Source organism: Callionymus lyra, chromosome 6, assembly GCF_982586985.1.
Source record: "Callionymus lyra chromosome 6, fCalLyr1.hap1.1, whole genome shotgun sequence".
Classification (NCBI taxonomy): domain Eukaryota; kingdom Metazoa; phylum Chordata; class Actinopteri; order Syngnathiformes; family Callionymidae; genus Callionymus; species Callionymus lyra.
The window spans coordinates 26,441,898-26,463,022 of NC_141823.1; the positions used below are offsets into that span (position 1 = coordinate 26,441,898).

General features: G+C 39.6%; 1 protein-coding gene across 2 annotated transcripts in view; it reads left to right on the forward strand.

Moving 5' to 3' along the window:
- The window catches only part of apba2b (amyloid beta precursor protein binding family A member 2b), a 47,780-nt gene that overhangs the window by 13,736 nt on the left and 12,919 nt on the right, over positions 1 to 21,125 (forward strand). For both annotated transcript variants that reach the window (XM_087794508.1, XM_087794509.1), the window contains exons 2-6: positions 8,633 to 9,121; positions 11,498 to 12,831; positions 15,256 to 15,336; positions 16,781 to 16,820; positions 17,238 to 17,383. In XM_087794508.1, the coding sequence (XP_087650634.1) occupies positions 8,674 to 9,121; positions 11,498 to 12,831; positions 15,256 to 15,336; positions 16,781 to 16,820; positions 17,238 to 17,383 (2,049 nt within the window). In that variant the 5' untranslated portion in view covers positions 8,633 to 8,673. The remainder of the gene's footprint in view (positions 1 to 8,632; positions 9,122 to 11,497; positions 12,832 to 15,255; positions 15,337 to 16,780; positions 16,821 to 17,237; positions 17,384 to 21,125) is intronic.

Here is a 21,125-nt window from a genome sequence, read left to right on the forward strand (position 1 = left end):
TTGTACAAAGATAAAGTTTCTTGCTTTTCGGGCACTAATAAAATCTCAGAAATCAACTGGACAGCTGCAGAATGTCTTGACAATTCAGAATAAATGTGGCCCTTCGTCTGTATGTCTATGGCCCTCATTAGGCCCGGGTCGAACCGATCCAAATGAAAAAATATGAAGGAAGAAACAACCAATTGTTATAACATTTAATAGGACTTTGCCTTTTTAAAGGTCAACTAATGTGTTGATTTAAGTGTGTCTTAAATATATTTTGGACTCAATTGTACTCATCAGTCTGTGTCTGTTTGTACAAAACTCTCTTTTCATTGAAAAATTAACATAAGAAAATGATCTTAAGCCCCGCCCACAGAAAAACTGTTTTTCTGGAGATAAGGTAAGGTAAGGTAAGGTAAAACTTTATTGAAAAAATTGTTTTTTTCCAATAGCCAGCAATTTTTCATAAACAATAAAAAATAATAAATAAAAATAAAATAAGAAGAAGAACATAAAGAGAAAAAGAACAAGATGACACAATCTAAGTCTAAAGATAAAGACAAAGAACATAGGTCAAAGAAAAACAACAAAGACAAAGGATACAATCTTGTTTACCATTACCACACCCACTTTGCTGTGATTGATCAAGCATCGAGGTTTGTCACACAGCGTCATCAATCAATCCCAAAATCAGAGTAGATTAATGCTCATGTTTTTTTATCTATAAAGCTGGTAGTGAAATAAGATAGATAAGAAGATAAGAGAAGAAATAAAAATGATTGAGATCAACAATGAAATAGAGACTTCCAATAAGAGAACAAACTGATGTTGAAAGAAAGAAGATGGATGTGTTTGCTGTAAACACAGAAACAGAAATAGGATAGAATGAGCCTCAAGGATGGAAATAAAAGCAAAAAGTTTAAATCAGAATGAATGAACTGAGGTTAACACAACTATCTAACTCCCCAAAAAGAGCAAATGTCATTATATTGTTTAGGAACCTTGTGACATTGAGTTATCAACTGATACATTATGGGATGGAATATTAAACTGCAGATCGAGGTTACTGATATTTGTGTAAGACGTATTTGTATTCTGTAGTTTTCTGGCATGTATAATGCACAGCATGATTGAAAAAAATACATTTGTATATAATTCACTTCAATCATTGTTTTTTTGACGTGTTTGATATCTTGTTAAACGGAGCGGACTCAAAAAGTAGAGGTTTAGTAGAATGACCTAAATACAAATATTTATCTGTCGGCAGATTTCAATCTCTCAGCAGGAGTCCCACGGGTGCAGTAAAGCATCAATGATGTGTGGAAGTGTTCTTCCCCCCTCTGAACCTGCGCCTGCTTTAGGAGAATTGATGCGACAGTTTCACGCCCCGTCCACCCCCCCCCCCACATCTACCTCCTTGCACATCACACGCATAAGAACACACACATTATAACACACAAACACCCACTGCCCTGCAGGCTCGACACGTAAACAAATGTGCACATTCATGCAAACACTGATAAGCAAAATGTCACGGCATACTGACAATCTGTGTGTGTGTGTGTGTGTGTGTGTGTGTGTGTGTGTGTTCACGAATGATTTTGGCACTGTTGTCTTCAGCGATTGACAAAGCCTGTCGCCTGGCTGACGGTGATAAAAAGTCAGAGTCTACAGCTGAGGCGCCAAATGGTCTTCAGCTGGTCATGTGTGGGATTATGTTTTTTTTTAACATTCTTAAAATAGCCACTGTTTTGCAAAGCAGCAGACAATGTCATATGATATTGTATAATTTCCAAATGATTATAAAACATTTGAACCAACACCAATAATACATATATTAGAAAAATGTAATTAACACAATTAACTTGTGTAATTACATTTAATTGGTTTATATCTAAATGTTTCTGCTCAAACATATTGAGTTATCAAATTTCTTTTGGGTCCAAAGGTTGATGTCGACAACATACAAGGGGTCATCTTGCTCTTGTTCTTATGTTGCTGGGATATATTGATGATTTTTTCAATCACCAACAAGTGTTTGTCCAACGGGTTGTCACATTTCACAACTCTTAACACAATTATCACAGCTTCAGTCCTATGTAGCTTTTCCATTTACCCGTTTCATGTCTTTTACTCACACTATGCAGTCAGTGAACACATTTCTACAACATTTTCGTAAGAGGCAAGTATACCTCCCAACAAAATGATGCATTGTTTTAGTATTATTTGCGTTTCGTAAACAAACAATGTATCTCCGCAGAAACATGGAGATCACAGAAATTAGATACAGTTATTTTGTGGTTTTTTAGTTCTTACATTTTTATATAGAATTTTTAAGCTGTTTAAGTGTTTGTGTTGTTGTGTTGTGTTGCTGTACGGTTAAACCTTTTATGTTCTATCACATTGTAAACAGTATCTCTATCAGACCTCCTGTAGTTAACACTAAAATAAGTGGAAAGTGTTGATGTAAAAATGGTGGATTGCATATTTTGTTTACAAGTAGCTGTAAAACTGAAACATAAAAGTCGATGCAGTGTTTTGAAATCTAGTCTACTTTGATCGACTATAAATAAAGAACCTCGTAAATTAAAAAACAAATGAAATTCAGACACATTTGTAGTCACATTTTAAGTACTAAGGTAAAGTTAGTGTGCACAGAGAAATATGTGTTCTAATTTAAAATAAAGATATTTAACAAAATAAGAATCAATTTAGCCGATTGTCTCTTGTAGGTATGAGTCTTTGTTAAGAGTTCATAAAACGTATCTGAATCATGGGAATCGCTTTTATTTTATTAGTGTAACAGCGAGTAGAGTTTGGTGGACTTTTGTTGTTCCCGGAGGTGTTGTTATAGTGACGAAAGAACCCAAAGTAATTTCGTGGTTCTGCCCCGAAGCATCGCCAGGGTGTCGCTCAATCCGACTCGAGAAGATATGAGGATATTTCCTCGCCTAACAACAGTGTTCTCCTCCGTGTGGAACACAATGACCAGAGCCTTCCTCCTTCAATGAATTCTATTACACTGTCCTCAGATTGTCACCGCGGATGACAGCTCGGTCCAAATGGAGGTACATGCTGTTATTGCTGCAATCTGACGTCCAACGCTGACGCCTCGGACCAGCAGCTACTTTGCTTTGGCTTTGTCCAGTTCAGATAGAATTATAAAGCATCTGCAGAACATCCATTACCACCGTCATTAGCTGGAGGTCGGCTGGCTCAGCGTTTTCACGGGCGAAAAGAAGCGACGGAGTCGAGCGAGAGAGAGAGAATCACTGAGACGTGGCAGCTGTTGATTAAAAGGTGACAAAAGGAGCAGGATTAAAAAGGCTTGAGGGGAGATCAGTTTCGGAGAAAAGCTTGGATAAGAGCGGGATTGAGGGGGAAAAAAAATCCTCAAGTAAAGTGTTATCAGATTGGCCAGTGTGTCGTGCAGGAAGCAATTCTCACCTTCATCTGCTGGGGCTCTTGGAATGATGATGAAGAGGAGAAGCCAGAGCAGCGATGAGAGCTATCGTTTCTGCTGCATTAAAGTACAGCTAAACAACAGGTATCAGCATCAGTTGGTCATGTTGCTGCCAAATGTTGATCTTTATTTTTATCTTTGTGGTTATGACTCATTATATTTTGTTTTTGTGATAAAAAAAATCATAATAAACCATTTATATGTCAATGTGTGCAGATCTAGGGTATCCCCTGCCTGTATTCCCAGGTAGCTGGGATAAGAATACATTCATAAAATTACTTTTGTTAAGTTGCAAGAAAGATTAAATCAAACGTAAGCACGTTATGGTACCTTTTTATTGGTGTTTATGGTAAGAATCTGGTGGTACAATATGTAACACAATACACGGCAATAATACAATTGTGATACTGTAGGAACAAGGACATATTTGTTGTATTATCGAGTACTTGACTTTGGTGTTGTAGTATTTACAGACGGCATGACTCTTGACGAAGTTGCAAGTGCTTTGATTGTTTTTAAACCAAAATAACATCAGCCTTGAAAGCTGCTTGAGTTGCCTGTATCCTCTCGTCCTCATGGTCAGTTATTTTATTTAATAGGCCTTTTTTTTTTTGTTTCAAATCATCATTTATTTGATTTATTATTTTTGTGAGTATTATTTGTTCGTCCAAATACATTAAAATAACAAACATTTATATCTACAGTATACTGTATATGTCAACATGTTTGGTTCTTAATAAAGTGATCATTCTTTAAAGACTGAAATTGAGTATTTTGAAATAAAAAAATTATAAAAAATGAAGTAATATTAAGTCTTATTAGAAGCTTAATATAATATCCCTCGAGTTTTCCCATAATATTAAGTTTTTTTTTTCTCATCCCTTTTTCAATTTGATAGTCACACAACAGTCGTAGCTACTGATTTATTATTTTGCTCACGTAAAGAACTAAATCACGTGGATGAGGAGTTGGTCCGTTAAGAGCTGATTTACTTCAAGTCAGTGTTTCAAACCCGGTGAAATAGGATATTGTTAGGTGTTGTAAATAATGTGAGTTTATTGTGTGAGGAAGGGGGTCGTTCAATAGCGGGCTCAGCCAGTCCTGCTCTGAGCGAGAAACAAAGCGTTGCCATGGCAATGGTCAAGGCTGAAGGAGGTGGGTGTGTCAGCTGTTTTTTTTTTTCGCGAGGTGGTGAGATGGACGTTGGCAGGCGAAGCGGTGGTTAGAGCGAGTCATTCATTCGACGGTCCTGTGCCATCTCTGCCGCTCACTAAGTCTTTCTCTTTCTTCCTGTCTCCCGCGTCGCTCTCTTGTTGTCGTCTGCAAGTGTGTAGGAGGCTGCGAGGAGAACAAACGCTGCATCCCAATGAGAGAGCCGAGTCCAAACAGTCCTCTCCCTCTGATGCTGCTTTTATTCCCTCTTTACGTGCGGCCCGTTTCATCCGTGGTTTGTTGACATAACCGTGGTGATTGATGTGGAAGCGTATGACTAATGGCTCTATTATCACATGATCAGGTGCTACACGTGACGGAAATCCTGTTTGACGTTTAAGTACTTTACATCACACTCGTTCCTCGTCTTATTTCTCATTTGAGTGAGTGTTGCTTCACCTTAATGGATTATCTAAAGTGTCCTTCAGGAAAGGGGAGCCGGTAATTGTTTATGTAAATGTATGTCCCATTGGTCATTAGCTAAAGTTTCTCACTTGAAATCTTTAAATCGTTTCCTCAATCGCCGCCTGTCACATCTCACTTCCTCCCGCCTCAGTCACAGAAGACACGACGAGGGAGGTTGATGGCGAGAGCCTCACCACGCCGGTAGATGGAGAGCAGCTTCGGTCACATGACGATTGAGTATTTCTATTTCTGTAGAGAAGTGTCTACACCAGGGACAGTCACCAGGTGTCATCCCTCTGGATCTTTTCCATTAGGGCGCTTGAGGGTTGAGAAGTCAAATTTGAGATCTTCTCATGGGAAGAGATTTTGTGGCAGCTGTCGGAATTGTGAGTGAAACTCTTACATCACACTAACCATCAGGAAATACCATTAGTTCGTACATTATTAAGACCCAATAAGTTATAAGGTTTCGGTGTTTTTTAATATTGAGGTCAAATATTTATTTTTTCTTATTTCTTAATAAATAAAAAACAACTATAACCTAATCGAGTTTAAACATTGAACTAAGACTTTGTTCAAACTATTTATTGCAGCGTTCTTCAGTATTATTTAAATGATAATGTTTTCATTTTTCTCAGTGTTATATATTTTCCTTTTTGTGAGTTGTATTGAGAGGTTTTGACCATATATAGACCCAAGTGCAGATGCAAACACCAGACAAAAACAGAAAGAATCCAATTTCTTTTAATAACAATAGTACATTTAAAGAAAACTTTTTAATGTCAATATCACAGTCCAAGGGAAACTAAAAGCCGACACAAGTCGGGCAGAGAAAGAAAAGGAAACTGAAAAAACAGAGAGATTGGGTGATTAGAAAAAACACACATGCTGGATAAAATGACAACAAGTAGGCTCAGGTACAAGGAGGACCAAAAACATCCAAAGAAATAACTATAATCCAAGAGGGGAGCGTAGAAAGTGTACATACTAGGGAGCGATGATTACAATCCGGCGCCTGTTGCTGCAGGAGAGGTTGTGATTGCATGAAGAGCTGCTGCTGCCGTGGAATTTACGAAGGACAAACAACCCGTTTCAAAATAAAATCCGACATGACTTGTATGGAACAAATAACCTTTTTAACAACTTTTTGCTATCCTTGAGCTGAACCATTGAGGTGACAGTTGAGTGATACTAACTACAGAACACAACGTTTATTGATTAAAAGGTTCTTCTAAAAATGGAACTCATTTGGATCCCAAGGTAAAATAAAGTCTGTCCTTCCATTTAACACATCAAAAAAGGGAGAAGAAAATGAAGGAAAACTCAAAGTAATGGTGAATCTGTCATTGAAATATGTAGGTTACTCTTAAATTATTGTATGTGGAACGCATGGTCGACAATCGTGAACCTGCCTGAAAAAGTTTGAGGCAAAACACGTTTTATTTTAAATAGTAACTTTTCATGCTGCTAGGAAAGCTGCTTTACAGTATAATGTGGGAGGTTGTAACGACATTGATGATCCATGACTGGGACCTAAAATCAAAACAAAACAACCACTCATGCACCAGTTCAAATCCACCCATGCATCTGGATTAACTGCAATATGTATCTACGCACAGAGAAAACATGCAAACTACCTCAGTGTTGTCAAACATGTCGACATGTTTTCTCTCTTTTTTGAATCAAAATTGCGTTTGTTCTGCCTTCATCGCTTATTATTGAAGTGCCGCCTTGTTTTGCTCTTCACTCCTGTAAGCATCGTTCAAGGTTGTGTCTTATTTAGTGAAGATCGGAACCATTCTTCTCTCTTAAACCACATGTGACTCAGCCTCTCAGATGGAGGTACACACACCGTGTGTGTGTGTCAAGAGTGTGTGTTATGATGCATCTTTTGTCTTTTGTGTTCTGTGGTCGGATGAATAGCACAAAGATGAGCTCTATTGGTCCCAAAGTGCTATTTGAAGTTCTGAGATACTTAAAGAGTGATTGCTTGTGCTATTTTTTTTTGCTGTGTGTTATGTCCGTGTGTGTGTGTTGTGTGTGTGTGTCAACCTATCTTGTTGATTTTACCAGCAAGTTTTGCCTTATAATAGGAACTGGGTTTAAATCTTCTAAAGTTTCAAACGTTCCCTTGTCCCATGTTGCACTGCAACATTTTTAGCTACAAAAAATGTGTATCCCTGATTTAACATGGTCAGTTTGAAGTCAAAATGTTGCGTAAGATAATATTTTAGTTGATCATTAGCAAAGAAACCTATTGAACGGTTCAATCTTTTCAGAGACGAAAAATTGAATCTGATTCTGAGTAAGTATTGTTGCTCTCAGATGTCTATTAGTAACAATTTGAAAGAAAAAAATCAAAACAAAACAATTAATTTCATGAATAATAAATAAAAGTAGAATGCAAGGACACCTCTCTCCTGGGTGTGCGATTACAAGAAATCTAACAAAGGGTTTGGGGCTGTCCGTCTCTCGGGGATCTAGTTGCCCGTAGTAACACACCCTGAGATGCGGGGAACTGGATAAGGTGGGGCTGGGTTTCAGCCGGAGGATGCTGGAGTATTGTGAGGCTGGAGTGAGGGAGGCGAGGCAGCTGATGGGGGGAAGGGAGGAGCAACTAGACGTGGGAGGGAGGAAACACACTATTGACTATTGTGCAACACATCACAGCTCCGGACGTCAGGTATTACTTTTATTTATTGCTTGGATTTTAAGTGTGTTTTTGTCTTCGGGTTCTCCCTTCTTGATGTGATCCATGATGCTGATGTTGTCAGGTGTTGTTTGTGTGGGTGTGTGTGTGTGTGTGTGTGTGTGTGTTACACCGGCATGGACCTGCATAGGGAAAATGGGTTGTTTCTACACCATAATCACTGTTAAAAATGTCACTGTAGTGGGAATGGTTTTGAAAAACAGCTCAATGAGGAAGGAATAGTTAACAAAATATAAGTATTTAATTCTTTTTGAACATGATCAGAAACGTAAAAATATATTTATATATTCTTGGTCTGGATGTGCATTTACAGCTGATTTAGTCTCAATGTGAAGTTAAAAAACACCTGTTACCAAAAATATAATCCAATCAGATTGGACCTATTTGGTACTGTTAAAGGTGGGTCAGCTGTTGCAGTGCATTATGGGACCTGAGCGTTCGATAATTAAACCACTCGTTCACAAACTCATCTTCAACCTGTTTCTCAAGTTGTTGAGTTTCTTTTATGGTTTACTTGAGATGGATCTTCTGTCTAGGAATCGATGCAAGTCTCATGATGTCAGCGCTCATGTGCTGAACCAGTGTCAAGATGACCTTGATTTCACTATTGATTCCCTGCTTGGAAGCATCTCATTAAGTTTATGTGGAGGCAGTAGAACCCGCCGTCTTTGTGTCTATTGTTCTAAATCTCATTATTGAGCCTCCCGTCCAGGGTGTGAGGCCGAAGTGCAGAAGAGGCAGACTTTCTCACTCAATAAGGAGGAATAAAATAGTTCATGCTGCAGCTGTAAATAGAGCTTAAAAAAACACAATTAAAAAAATAAATTAACTTTTTCTTTCTACTTTCATGTATCTTTCAGGAACAAACCAATAACTATGCAAAGTCTGTGAACAAGCAATCATGGCTCATAGGAAGAGGCCGGGATCCTTCGGAGGAAACATCATGGCTGCTTCTGTCGCCGCCACCTGTCCTGCTCCTCATCCTACAGAGTCATGCGACGTGCAAGCCCCCCCTCCTCGCAGACCACCAGTACGCTACCCTAAAGTCCCACAGGATCCAAAGCAACCTCCTCGTACCTGTAAGCCACAGTATCCTCCAGTCAGGATTCAAGAGGTGGTTCGGAAAGCACCGGTGGTGGAAGCTGAGGCAGAAGATGAACCGAAGCGGTTGAGCAACAAGAACAACGAGGAGCCTGAGACCCAGAGACCCAAGACGCAGCCGGTCCCCGAAGCCGAGCAAGTCCACGACCACCACCAGCCGCCAGACTTCAATGATGACAGCCTCGACGACGATTCCAGCTCAGACTATATTAACAACACCTCTGAGGACGAGGAAGACTACGATGACGGTGAGTATCACAAGGAGTTGATATCGATGTGTATTTTTGTCCTGATGCAATGGAAAGCAACCCTCAAATCGCTGCGGTTTGAAAATCACTGATGCCAACAAAAGAAAGCAACACTTGACAAACTCACATTTCTCCGATCCTTAAAACTCTTCACTGGCTTCCAGTTTCTTTCAGGATCAACTTTAAAATTCTGGTTCTTACTTTCAGAACTATTCATGGTCAGGCTCCTCCTTCATCACTGATCTGATCCAGCCTTACACCCCAGCTCGGGCTCTGAGGTCTGTGGATCAGAATCTACTGATGGTTCCTGAACACGCTTCAGGACCAGAGGAGAGAAATCCTTCCAGACTGTTGCTCCTAAGCGTTAGAACAATCTTCCTCTCTCTTTGCGCTTGATGGAGTCTACTGACTCCTTTAAGAAACATCTTAAGAAGTTTGTATTTGTTCAGGCTTTTCCTTGATTTTTTGGAACTCCTGTTGTGTTATCAGTTTTATCTTGCCCTTTAAAGTATATACTTTATTGAATAATGTTTTGATTGTTGAAGCGCTTTGTGACTCTGGTCTGGAAAAGCGCTATACAAATACAAATGACTTACTTACTTACTTACAAGCGCAAGAGGAAGAAGGTTTTTTGTCGATGCTGTTGGACATGGCCTCGGCAGAAACGAAAGTAGACACAGTAGAACTCTTGAGTGCCAAATAAGAAACTATTATTTCACTACTTGTAGCTTTCATGACATACTAGCAACAACTAGTATGTCATGAAAGCTCACAGGCATCTTTCCACCTGAGCATTATCTACAAACACACACTGTAGACGACACATGGAACTGCGGTTTTAAAGACTGAGACACAAGTAGCTTGTCAACGTTTTTCTTTCCCTCTCTACAAACGTCTAGAGACATTTGAACATAACCCACATTATTCCTACAATAAGTGTTTTGTCTAAGGTTTGTTGACATCTCTCTGCTATTTGCGAGGATTCATCTTTATTTTTTTCTCCATTTCCTTCGAAATATTTCTCCACCGAAGCAGCCACTTTTATTCATGCACAGTGCTTCAGATTTCACAATCTTTTTAGAAAGGATGTATGTTTATCTTTTCCATATCAATTCTTGACGCCATTGCTTTAAAAACATACACCAAGACGAGATATTTAGATATATTGTTGCAAAGATATTTTAGCACACCTGTTGGTCAAACAGTGAACTGATTCAATAACTGTGTTGTAGTGACAAAAATGGAGATGATAATGCAATTACATTATTTTCCCATTATTTATTTCATCCTTAAAAAAAGGAGAATGAAATTCAAGGAAATTTTCTTGAAATAATTAAAACGTGTTCCAAATGACCATCTGGATCCACCATTAAAGCAGGGGTCTCCAAACCTTTTGCTCTGTAGATGGTTTTATTTCAGCATTATTTTTCACGGCCATCAGACGAAAAAGAGCAAAAGATAAAATGCCACAACCAGCAAAAATTACAATAATATTGAATATTCAAGAGCCCTGGCCAGATTTAAATAGTCCGTTATGGGGTTTGCGGTTTACTTATTATTTACGGCAACCCGACCAAAATATCATCTTTGATCAAGACTCACATGCAAATATGACTTCAGCGAAAGTTAAGTGGTGTATTTATATAGAAATAAAACACATTTCAGACGGTAACAAACTGATACAGACTGGTATCAAATACCGCATGGACTAGTATCAGCCCATGGCCCATGATTTTTAAGACTTGCACTACATGATGTAGGTTTACCTTTTTCACCAATATAACAATCATTTATGCTTTAAAATAAATCTGTATTCCAATAGATATTTTCTGTTGTACACAACATTTTACACTACACTACATTAATTTTTATCATTACATTATTATAATAAAAAATGAATGTAGCAATAATGTTAAGCTTATGATAAGCTTGGTAAAGGTGTATAGTCTGAGTGCTTTTCTAGACAATTTCTTTATAATAATTAACTTGTATCCTTATTATAGATACCAACTACAGATTCTCTGCTCCACAGAAAATACATTAAAAACCTCTCATTCTTTAACTGCTTGTCTACACACAGATTCAATTAAGTCCATTGTCAATTTGCTACTTAAAATAATATATTAATAATTTCAAGAATAAATTATCTCATTTTATATGAATGAAATATGGCTTTGTGACAAAAAATATGGGGGTGTCACACCGTAGTTGAGTGGCTCTTATTCTGACCTTCTTTCCACTGAGATTGGTGCCAGAAATAGTTGCCAAAACCTTGGTTCTAGCATCAGTTATCTCTGAAAGTGTTTCTAATTACGACTTAGTCATCAGAAACGTTTTCAAGCCACGATCACCATAATCACGAGTTGATGTTTGTAGGACTGGCGGAGGAGGATGAGGGCGTCACCTACTACATCCCTTATTGTCCGGAGGATGACAACTACATGGAAGATACGAACCACAGCAGCTGCAATCACAACCACCACCAGGAGGACACGAGCACCATACAGCCGGATGAAAACCACCCTGAGCCATGTCAGGACACTGATAATAGATGGACTGAGGAAGGTCGACCAGAGGCAGAGGTCAGAGAAGGAGAGTGGGTCGACGATGCTGAGGCTGATGCTGCAGCCAAAGAAGAATGGAGGGAAGGAGATAAGGAGGTCAGGGAGGAGTGGCATGAAGAAGAGGAGGAAGGAGTGCAGGAGGAGTGGACAGAGGGTCATGAGGAGGAGAGAGCGGAATGGACAGAAGGAGATGAGCAGGTGAGAGAGGAGTGGAGAGAGGGCGATGAAGGAGAGAGAGAAGAATGGAGAGAGGGGGACGAGGACGGGAGGGAGGAGTGGAGAGAAGGAGATGAGGAGGAGATGGGGGAATGGAGAGAAGGAGATGACGAAGAGAGAGAAGAGTGGCATGACGAGGAGGAGAAGGAGTGGAGAGAAGGGGAAGAAGAGGCAGGAGCTGTGTGGACGGAGGAAGATTCAGAGGGACAAAGCAAGTGGCGGGAAGATGAGGAAGGGAAGGTGGAGGAGAGCACCGAGGAGGTCCAGGTCCTGCAGGAGCACTGGAGAGGAAGAGAGCATCACAGAGAGGAGGAGTGGGCTGAAGGAGAAGTGCGCTGTGAGGTGGTGGAACAGGATCCTGATGAACAGATATATAATGGACGACCGGAGCCCATCCTGGACCACCATCACCATCATCATCATCACTCCTCGCAGCAAGAGACCCAGCAGGGCTCTGTGGAAGACGACGGGGTCGAGAGTGAAGATTACTGCCCACATGAAGAAGAGGAGGAGGAAGGTGATGAGGATGGAGGGGCGTACAGAGAAGACTACTACGGCTCGGAGGATAATGGCAACTCTGTGGCCCCTTATGGAGGCCGGAAGGTTCTGGTGGTTGAAGGCGAGACGGGAGAAGAGGCGGAGGAAGACATCGATCTGATCGTGGCAGAGATCAAGATGAGTATGAGCATGGGCAGTCTCAGCAGCGGGACCGACCAAAGTCCAGAGGATCTCGCCCAGGACCCTCCAACGGGCGACTACCTTCACATCAAGCCCAGTGCCGCCCCGTACCCACCAGCCCACCACAGTCACAGCATCAGACCCAAGTCCCTCAACCTTCCCTCCGTTCACCAAACCAACCCGGACCTCCAGAGAAGCGTCAAGGTTCACCCCTGCTCCCCCGAAGACCGCCAGAGATGGACGCAAGAACAGGTGAGCTTTTGCAAGAACAATGTTTTACAGAATGCAACGAGCTTTAGTTAGCCGAGCGACATCTGGTTGTTGAACGCCATGAAGGTCACCACAGGGCATTAACCTGAATATCAAGAGGAATCATTTAATCTTTGTTTGTTTATGTAATAAATAAACCAACTTGGTAGCATCTATTAAATCCACATTTAAACTAGATATTGTTTTTCCATTTTATGACTCATTCAAATACAAATAAACGTTTTAATCTTTTCCGTTCCATCTGTTTTTGCAAGGATTTATATCTATGAATCTATTATTCCTGCCAAGTTATAGAATGTTTGGAAAGCTATTTCAGTTGATGATTAGATAATCGTCCAACCACGCATTATTTAATCTCTCCAATTTTTAAGCTATGAAAGTTATTTTGTTTCATACTTTTTTGTTGATAAAATAAATGCATAAAAATGCTCATCATTGTCTTCCATCTCCGCCCTTTATTCTTTTATTATTTTCGTCAGTCACTCTTAAGGGTACGGTGAGGTTTGGACTAGAGATGGACAAACAAACAAACAAACAAACAAACAAACAAACAAAAAACAAAACAAAGTTCAAGTGTCAAGGAGGACAAAAATACTAAGAACAAAGAACAAAAAATGTAATACACAAAGAGAGAATAGAGAACGTACGAACCAGGGTGTGACGATTATAATCTGGCGCCTGTTGCTGCAGGAGAGGTGCTGCCACCTCTGATTGCGTGACGAGCTGCTGCTCTGAGAGCAACAGGCACCGTGGAGTTTCAAAACAAATCAGACAGGTTCTCAATAATGTCATCAACAAGTAGTCAATAATGGATATCTTCAGTTCAGTTAAACTGCAACTTGTCCAATATAATATTACATTTCACTTAGTTACAATATGTAGATCTTTTTACTTATTTGTAGGAATGGGTGTTGTTTTTTTTTTTTTCGAAATCCGTGTCAAACAGGTAGGTTGACGTTGCTGAAATAGTTTCCGAACTAAAATAAGTGCCGTTTCTGCAACTTAAACAAAATACTTTGAATGTGTTTCGGCAGTAATTGTGTTTTGTCTGTAATATTTCGTGACTCCACATTTACAACAGTAACAGACCCAGGTTACGTTCTGATGGTGTTCATGAGGGCCTTTGTTAGGCAAGTTCCGATGTGGAGTGAGAGTGCGGCAAATCTAAGTAAAGAAAAATGACAGATAAAGTACACCTTTTATACCTGGTTACTGCCATTTATGTCACATTCTACAGTGGCAAAAACACAGGTGCAGTTGTAGTCAGTAGACAAACTATTAAAGGGGATAAATAATACATTGAATAAGAAACATAGAATCTAACTGGCAACTATGAGTCCAATAGTCAAAGAACCCAATGAACCAGGGAAGCAGACAGGAAAAGAAAGGAGAACAGGGAACGTGGAGTAAACAACAGAACATGAAGCTAAAAACACTTGCGAATAAACCAGAAAACTATGGGACTCGGGCAAAGAGGCTCAAGGGTGAACATTCAACAAGGGTCAAACAGGAATATCCAACAGGGAGACAAGAGAACAATAGAAAACCAATGCAGGGACATTTTTGATCTGAGACACAGGTATGGACTCAGGAGGCTCTAGGTTTTAGTAGGTGGAGGTTCAGCTGTAGCAAGGAAAGAAAATAACAGGATGTGAAGGACAAAATAAACCAAAATAAAAGTGAAACATGACTATTCTGACTCTGGTAATATTTTGGATTTCATTCGCATTTTCGATTATTTCAATGACTAATCCAATAAAAGATTTATTTTTTACTGATTAAAATAAAATACATAAACAGAATGATTGATAACTGTATAAATGAAAAGTGTAGACGAGTGTGAAGAGTCAAGTCACTCTCATAATGTAAAATACATCTTAAAAAAAGTGTGTCAGCATAAATGTTAAGGCTTATTTGCAGCAAAGAATAAGGGATCACAAAGAATACTGATCGCCGTATTTAACTTTAGATCACAGCTAGTACCAGGAAGAGATATCTTTTATTCAAACATGTCATTGCGGCAGTTAAAGTTGAACGTTAATGAGAATCCGAGCGCAGCAAGACTGATACCCAGCAGACTTAATGTAATCCTCCCGGTGTAAGATTAGAGCAGTTCCAGCGTGTTTGTCCTTGCCTGCGCCTAAATGAAAAGATAAAACTACCTGGAGGATGAAGGGAAAGAGGATAAAAATGTACCACAGATTCAACTATGATTTAACACATTTTCTTTGATTGAAGCTGGTCAGGTTTATAAAAACGATTAAACACCTGTTAACCTTGACAGGAAGTCGGTAGAAAAGTTTTAATTTCTATTACTTAAAAGACGTTTTTGAGTTGCACACTTTTGCTCTGTTTATGCTGCACAAAATAAGCTAAAATATTTGTTTGTATCTTATGTCATCCCAGGTGAGCAATGGAGCGGAGCAGCCCAGGAAACAGCAGCGCTCCGACCTCAATATTCCCCTGGAGAACAACAACGTACCAGAGGTAAGACCCTCCGTAATAATGGAGATTTGCAAGAAGCTCACCAGAGCGTGAATATATCTGCTTTTATCCACGTGTGAGGGTGCTGTGTTGTCAATGAGTAATTGTGTAATCACAATCTCCGCACATGTTCTTCGCTCACGGCGCTATAGGATCCTGCTAATAGAGCAAGTGGGTTTTATGAGAGCTATATTTCACGCAGACGTCCGTGATTGATGTCTTCCTCGTCTGGCCCCGCCCACTCCATCATGTCCTTGGGAGAAACAAGAAGCTGAATGTAAAACGGGCAGATTATATCACAAAAGAATTTAAATCTGAGCGAGAAAGATTGCGGTGTCGTGTCACTGTCCTTATTTATCGTACCACTCCCTTCGTTTACATGGATGACTAATGCTTTGCGGTCCCTGCACACTTACCGCTGCAGTGCCCTTGAGCACGACGACCAAAAATTGAAAAAGCCAAATGAATAGCTGGAGGCTTAGTAGTGTCAAAGAAACACTGACTAATAAAGAGACTAAACTAAAGTAGCATGAAAAGAAAATGTTGCTTTAGAATCTGGACCTTTTTCTCCTAAAATGTAGCATCAAAACCTATATTTCATTTAGGGATGAGACAGCAATAGTTATTTTGTATTTTGTTTTTTAAAGAGTAAATGGCAGAAGACGAGGGGGAAAAAAAAAGGAAGTCTTTTTATTTTGTCATCTATTTGACTTTTGGATCAAGGTTTTCACTCTAGACATTTAATTGAAAGACTCTTCTTTGAAACTGTATGTATTTATATAACCTACTAAACTTTTTGCATTTGGTTCAGTTAATTATATTCTCTTATTATCTCCTAGTTAATATTAAAATCTCAAATCCTTTTGATTTTCCATATTTGGAAATTTGCAAAAGCAAAATTAAAAACTTAAACTCTTATACAATCTAAATCTAATATAATGTGGTAATGTGATAAGGTAAATAAGTTATGATGTAAACATGCATTTCTTAAATGTTGCTTAAAATTAAAGACTCACCTTTTTAAAATGGCTTATTCCTCTGTAACCCTTAAGAAAAACTTTTTAACTTTCTTAACTTTTAAAACTTATTTTTTTCCCTTTTCGCTGTTGTTTTATAGTCCGTCTGAATGGTGTTCTTGTGTGTAATGAAAGGTGTTAAAATAAAATGGATTACTAACTTTTTATCAAAGGTCTTAATTGAACAAATACACAAAGCGTTAAAAAAGAATAATACAATTATTTCTTCAATAGTAGCTTGTGTGATAATGGGTCCCAGAGTGTCTTTTTTAATTGGTCCCTTTTGCCCACATTTGGCGGTTGGATTTTTTTAGGACGAGGTTGGTTTTGGCTGCTCGCTGTGAGTCATACATGCTATCAAAGTGCCCTTTTCTCTTTGAAAGCTCCCCTCATTCATTATGTATAATAACTTTTATCTTCCTCTCTTCAAGCCATCGAAGAAAGTCGCAGCATTCCCAAGCTTCGTGGATGGTGAGTGAGGCATTTTGTTTTTGGATTAAATCCAATTACATTTCAATCGATTACTTTCCAAGTTTGTCAAGCCGTCATTCAGCACCTAAAGCCCCTGGACTTCTCTGAGCCCCCCTGCTTGGCAGAAAGAAGGGAGGAGGGGGGGGGGGGGGGGGGTAAAAGAATATGTAAGCTGCCTCTCTGCAGCTCCAGCTCATGACAGCCCATTGTGTCCCTGTTGGGATGTCTGATAGTCCACATCCACACATCCCAGATTGATGTCCCTCCAGCTCTGCACCTCCATCTGCTCACAGCCTTCTGGTTGCTGGCTCAGTCTGTTCTCTCCATCCCTGGATCCGCAGACTAAAATAGCAGCACAAAACTCTATTTACCTATTCCACAGTTAATCACCCTCCTCTCTGCTTCTCTCTGGCGCAGTCCCAGGACCCTGTGAGCCAGAAGACCTGATTGATGGGATTATTTTTGCTGCTAACTACTTGGGCTCCACTCAGCTGCTGTCTGAGAGGAATCCTTCCAAGAACATTCGCATGATGCAGGCCCAGGAGGCGGTCAGCAGGGTCAAGGTAGTCACAAATATTGCACACGCTGACACGATGAATCACATTCTTACACCCACTGTTCAGGGCTGCTGAGGCAGGATTGATCAGAAATCCACTATTTCTGAAAGCAACGTTTTCTATGTCGATGTGTGTCCGAGCCTTAGTTGTTGAGAAAGTCGGGACCCACAGGCTTTCAAATGTAATGTATTTATATACATTTAATCTGAAAGGTTTCTGAGGCACTTTCTTAATGAGCCTCTCTGCACCTCCTGTGTACATACATATATATTTATATATAGTATATATCAATTTATTTTTCTGACTGTAAAGCCCAGCAGATTATAATGTGCAATAAAAACAGTGAAGGTTTGTAATATCACTCTGTAGTCAGGAGCCTCACAGAGTAATACTACAGAGCCCTGCTGAGTAATACTATAGAGCTTTGACAAGAAATTCTATGTAGCCCGGGAGAGTTATACTACTGATCCTCCCAGAGTAATACTACAGAGCTTCGCGGAGTAATACTACAGAGCCTCCAGGAGTATTAATAAAGAGCCTCCCGGAGTAATACTACAAAGCCTCCTGGAGTAATACTACAGAGCCCCCAGGAGTATTACTAAATAGACTCCCAGAGTAATACTACAGAGCCTCCCAGAGTATTACTAAATGGCCTCCCAGAGTAATACGACAGAGACTCCCAGAGTAATACTACAGAGCCTCCCAGAGTAATACTACAGAGCCTCCCAGAGTAATACTACAGAACCTCCTGGAGTAATACTACAGAGCCTCCCAGAGTATTACTAAATGGCCTCCCAGAGTAATACGACAGAGACTCCCAGAGTAATACTACAGAGCCTCCTGGAGTAATACTACAGAGCCTCCTGGATTAATACTACAGAGCCTCCTGGAGTAATACTACAGAGCCTCCCAGAGTAATACTAAAGAGCCTCCCGGAGTAATACTACAGAGCCTCCCGGAGTAATACTACAGAGCCTCCCAGAGTAATACTGAAGAGCCTCCTGGAGAAAAACTAAGAAGCGTTTGGGCTTTGCAGTGTACCAACATTTTTTACATATTTTTGAGCCCTGTGTACCAAATCAAATCAGTTTGGGTCAGTAAGTACTCAAGTTTAGAACTAGAGCCACTGAACACTTTTCTGAAAGCCAAAAGAACATAACGTAATGTAGACATCAAAACTAAAGATGCATCTTGTAATGCTACTTACCCAAGTGACCATTTTTTTCCTTCTACAAAACCACTTATTTTCAAATGCCTCGTATAAAAAAGTAGGTCAATCAGGACGGGTCTAACATTAGTAGAAATTCAAAATGGCAGATTGGGAGAGATAATGTAGAGCAGTGTATATAATGTGAAAAAAGCAACAACATTTTTGGATGCTGCAGTCAGATCCTTCAGAGGCACCAACGGCTCTTACTGAACATTATCTGTCTGCAAACGTGTGACACATATCTTGACATCAACAGATTTTTCCACTGGAGCGTTTGTGCTCCAGAAGTCTCTAGAAGCTGCACAGTCTCACATCCCCCACCTTTATACTGTTGACAGTGTGTCACCATGTGATATTGCTCTGGATGACTTTAGATGTCAGTCGATCTCAACACATACAATGTGTTTGGTGTGAAGAACCAGATCCTAGATTGCTTTTGTCAGCTCTATATCTTCATATCTATCTAAGAATTGACTCTTTGATTTAGTAGACCGGACATCATTGCTACGTGGTGGGAATCATTTCAAGCTTTCCATTCTTGTAATTGAGGTTCAAAGGCGATATGAATCTTCCTGCCTGATGTTCTTCTGTCTAAACTCTCTGCTCATTAAATTAAAGATGCCTCCTGGCATCATGGATCTCATCTGTTATAGTTCCATCTCTGCCGCTGTCTGTCGCGTCTCCTCGCCTGAATAAGGACTCTGTCTGCGTGGATCCCTGCTCCTCTGAATGAGATGTTGTCCATTAGCTTATCGATTTCCCCCTGATGGACAAATGAATATGTACAACAACCATCATTTAATGTTCGGCCTTCACTGGCACAGAGTCAGCGGCAGACCATCTGGGATACGGAGCGCTGCCAGATCGTGTTATTGCACATAAAAACACAGAAGCCTCCATGTTGAAGTGAGCAGTCTATTAAAACGTAGTAAATATGTTCGAAAGATGATGCTTTATGGTCACTGTCTAGTGTGTGAATCATGTATAGACAGAACCTCCCTCACTCTTCGACTGTGACCATTCTACTTGAGTAGTTTTGATTAGTCTGACCGGGAACATTAGGTCAAGTTATGAAGTTATTGAAAAAACTAAATCTTTAATGGTCAAAGACTATTTTCTGTTGTTGTAAAATGTAAAAAAAATCATTTTAGATTTTAATACTGTCAAGTGTATTTTAAACAACACTTGCTCAGGAATGACTGCACATGCAACAGGACTTCACTCAAATATCTCCTTTATTTTATTTTCAAGAGCTGTAGACAAAGTACGGTGGAAAACCTTTATACAACAGAAATGAACAATTATAATGTGTATATTCTTTATAACATAACCAATAATAAAATCCAATCAAGATCTACCTCTCAAATGTTTTAAATTAAGTCAATTGATCTATCCAGATTTTACATTGGTATTTAGAAGTTTTTGTTTTTGTCCATTTGCATTTTTACAACTTGTTAAGAATTAACAAATTATTTTAGTAAACAATTAACTACTTTCATCTAATAAAATAAACTGTAAATGACCAAAGTAATTAATTGCCCTCAAGCAATTAATTACTTTAGCTCAGCACGATTCAAACAAATCCTTAACTAACAGCTAGAAAGCAACACTGAGTCCACAGAGTAACACAAGCCTACCGGCAGCCTCTTTGGTTTTAGTGCTTTTTTCAGTGGTTTATTTCTTTATCTGTTTCCTGCTGCTGCTGCTCTGAAGTCCAGCCAAATAAATGGTGTGTTGCTGCTGCTGCTACTAATCACTTTCATCGTGCTCCCCTGTTGAGGCTCTACAGTCAGCGGACATCAGAGCTGTGGCTCAAATCGCATAGTTGCGTACTTCAGCTTAGTATTTTTAGTGCATAAGTGCGTCTCAATTCTTAGTATGCGAAATGTAGTCCGCCATGCACACTAAATTGGCGTACTAAAACGCCCACAAAACTGAGTATGGATGGACACTTTCTACCCTAAACTGCCCTCTTAGTGACGTTGACGTTGTAAACGGAGGTTACGTCATATATATATTTATATATATATATAAATATATTTACAGGTGCATTTTCAGCCAGCAGTAAGAGGATAACACGTCTTCGGTACTGGCGTAAATATCTCGTGAATATTTCGTTTCTCATATTTCTTGATCCAAACTTGCAAAACGTGCTGCCAGCAGGTGTCCGTAGTGTTCCTACAGCTGGTTGCAATCATTGTTGAATAGTAGTAGAAGAAGAAGCTGTTGGGTCATTTCCTGTTAGTCCGTAGCAGCAGCGTTTGATTTGAGACATACTATCTGTCGAGAATTTGCGTACTAGTTAGTATGTACACTATCCTGATGCATACTAACTGCCAGTGCGTTAAGTGAAGTATGCGATTTGAGACACAGCACAGATGCAGAACACACACCTCCACACCTCCAGGCAGATCACTGCAACAAATACAAAACAGATTTATTTAGGTTATTGTGGCACTAAAGGGCAACTAATGTGTTGATTCAAGTATGTCTTAAATAGATCTTGGATTCTATTGTACTCAACAGTTTGTGTATGTT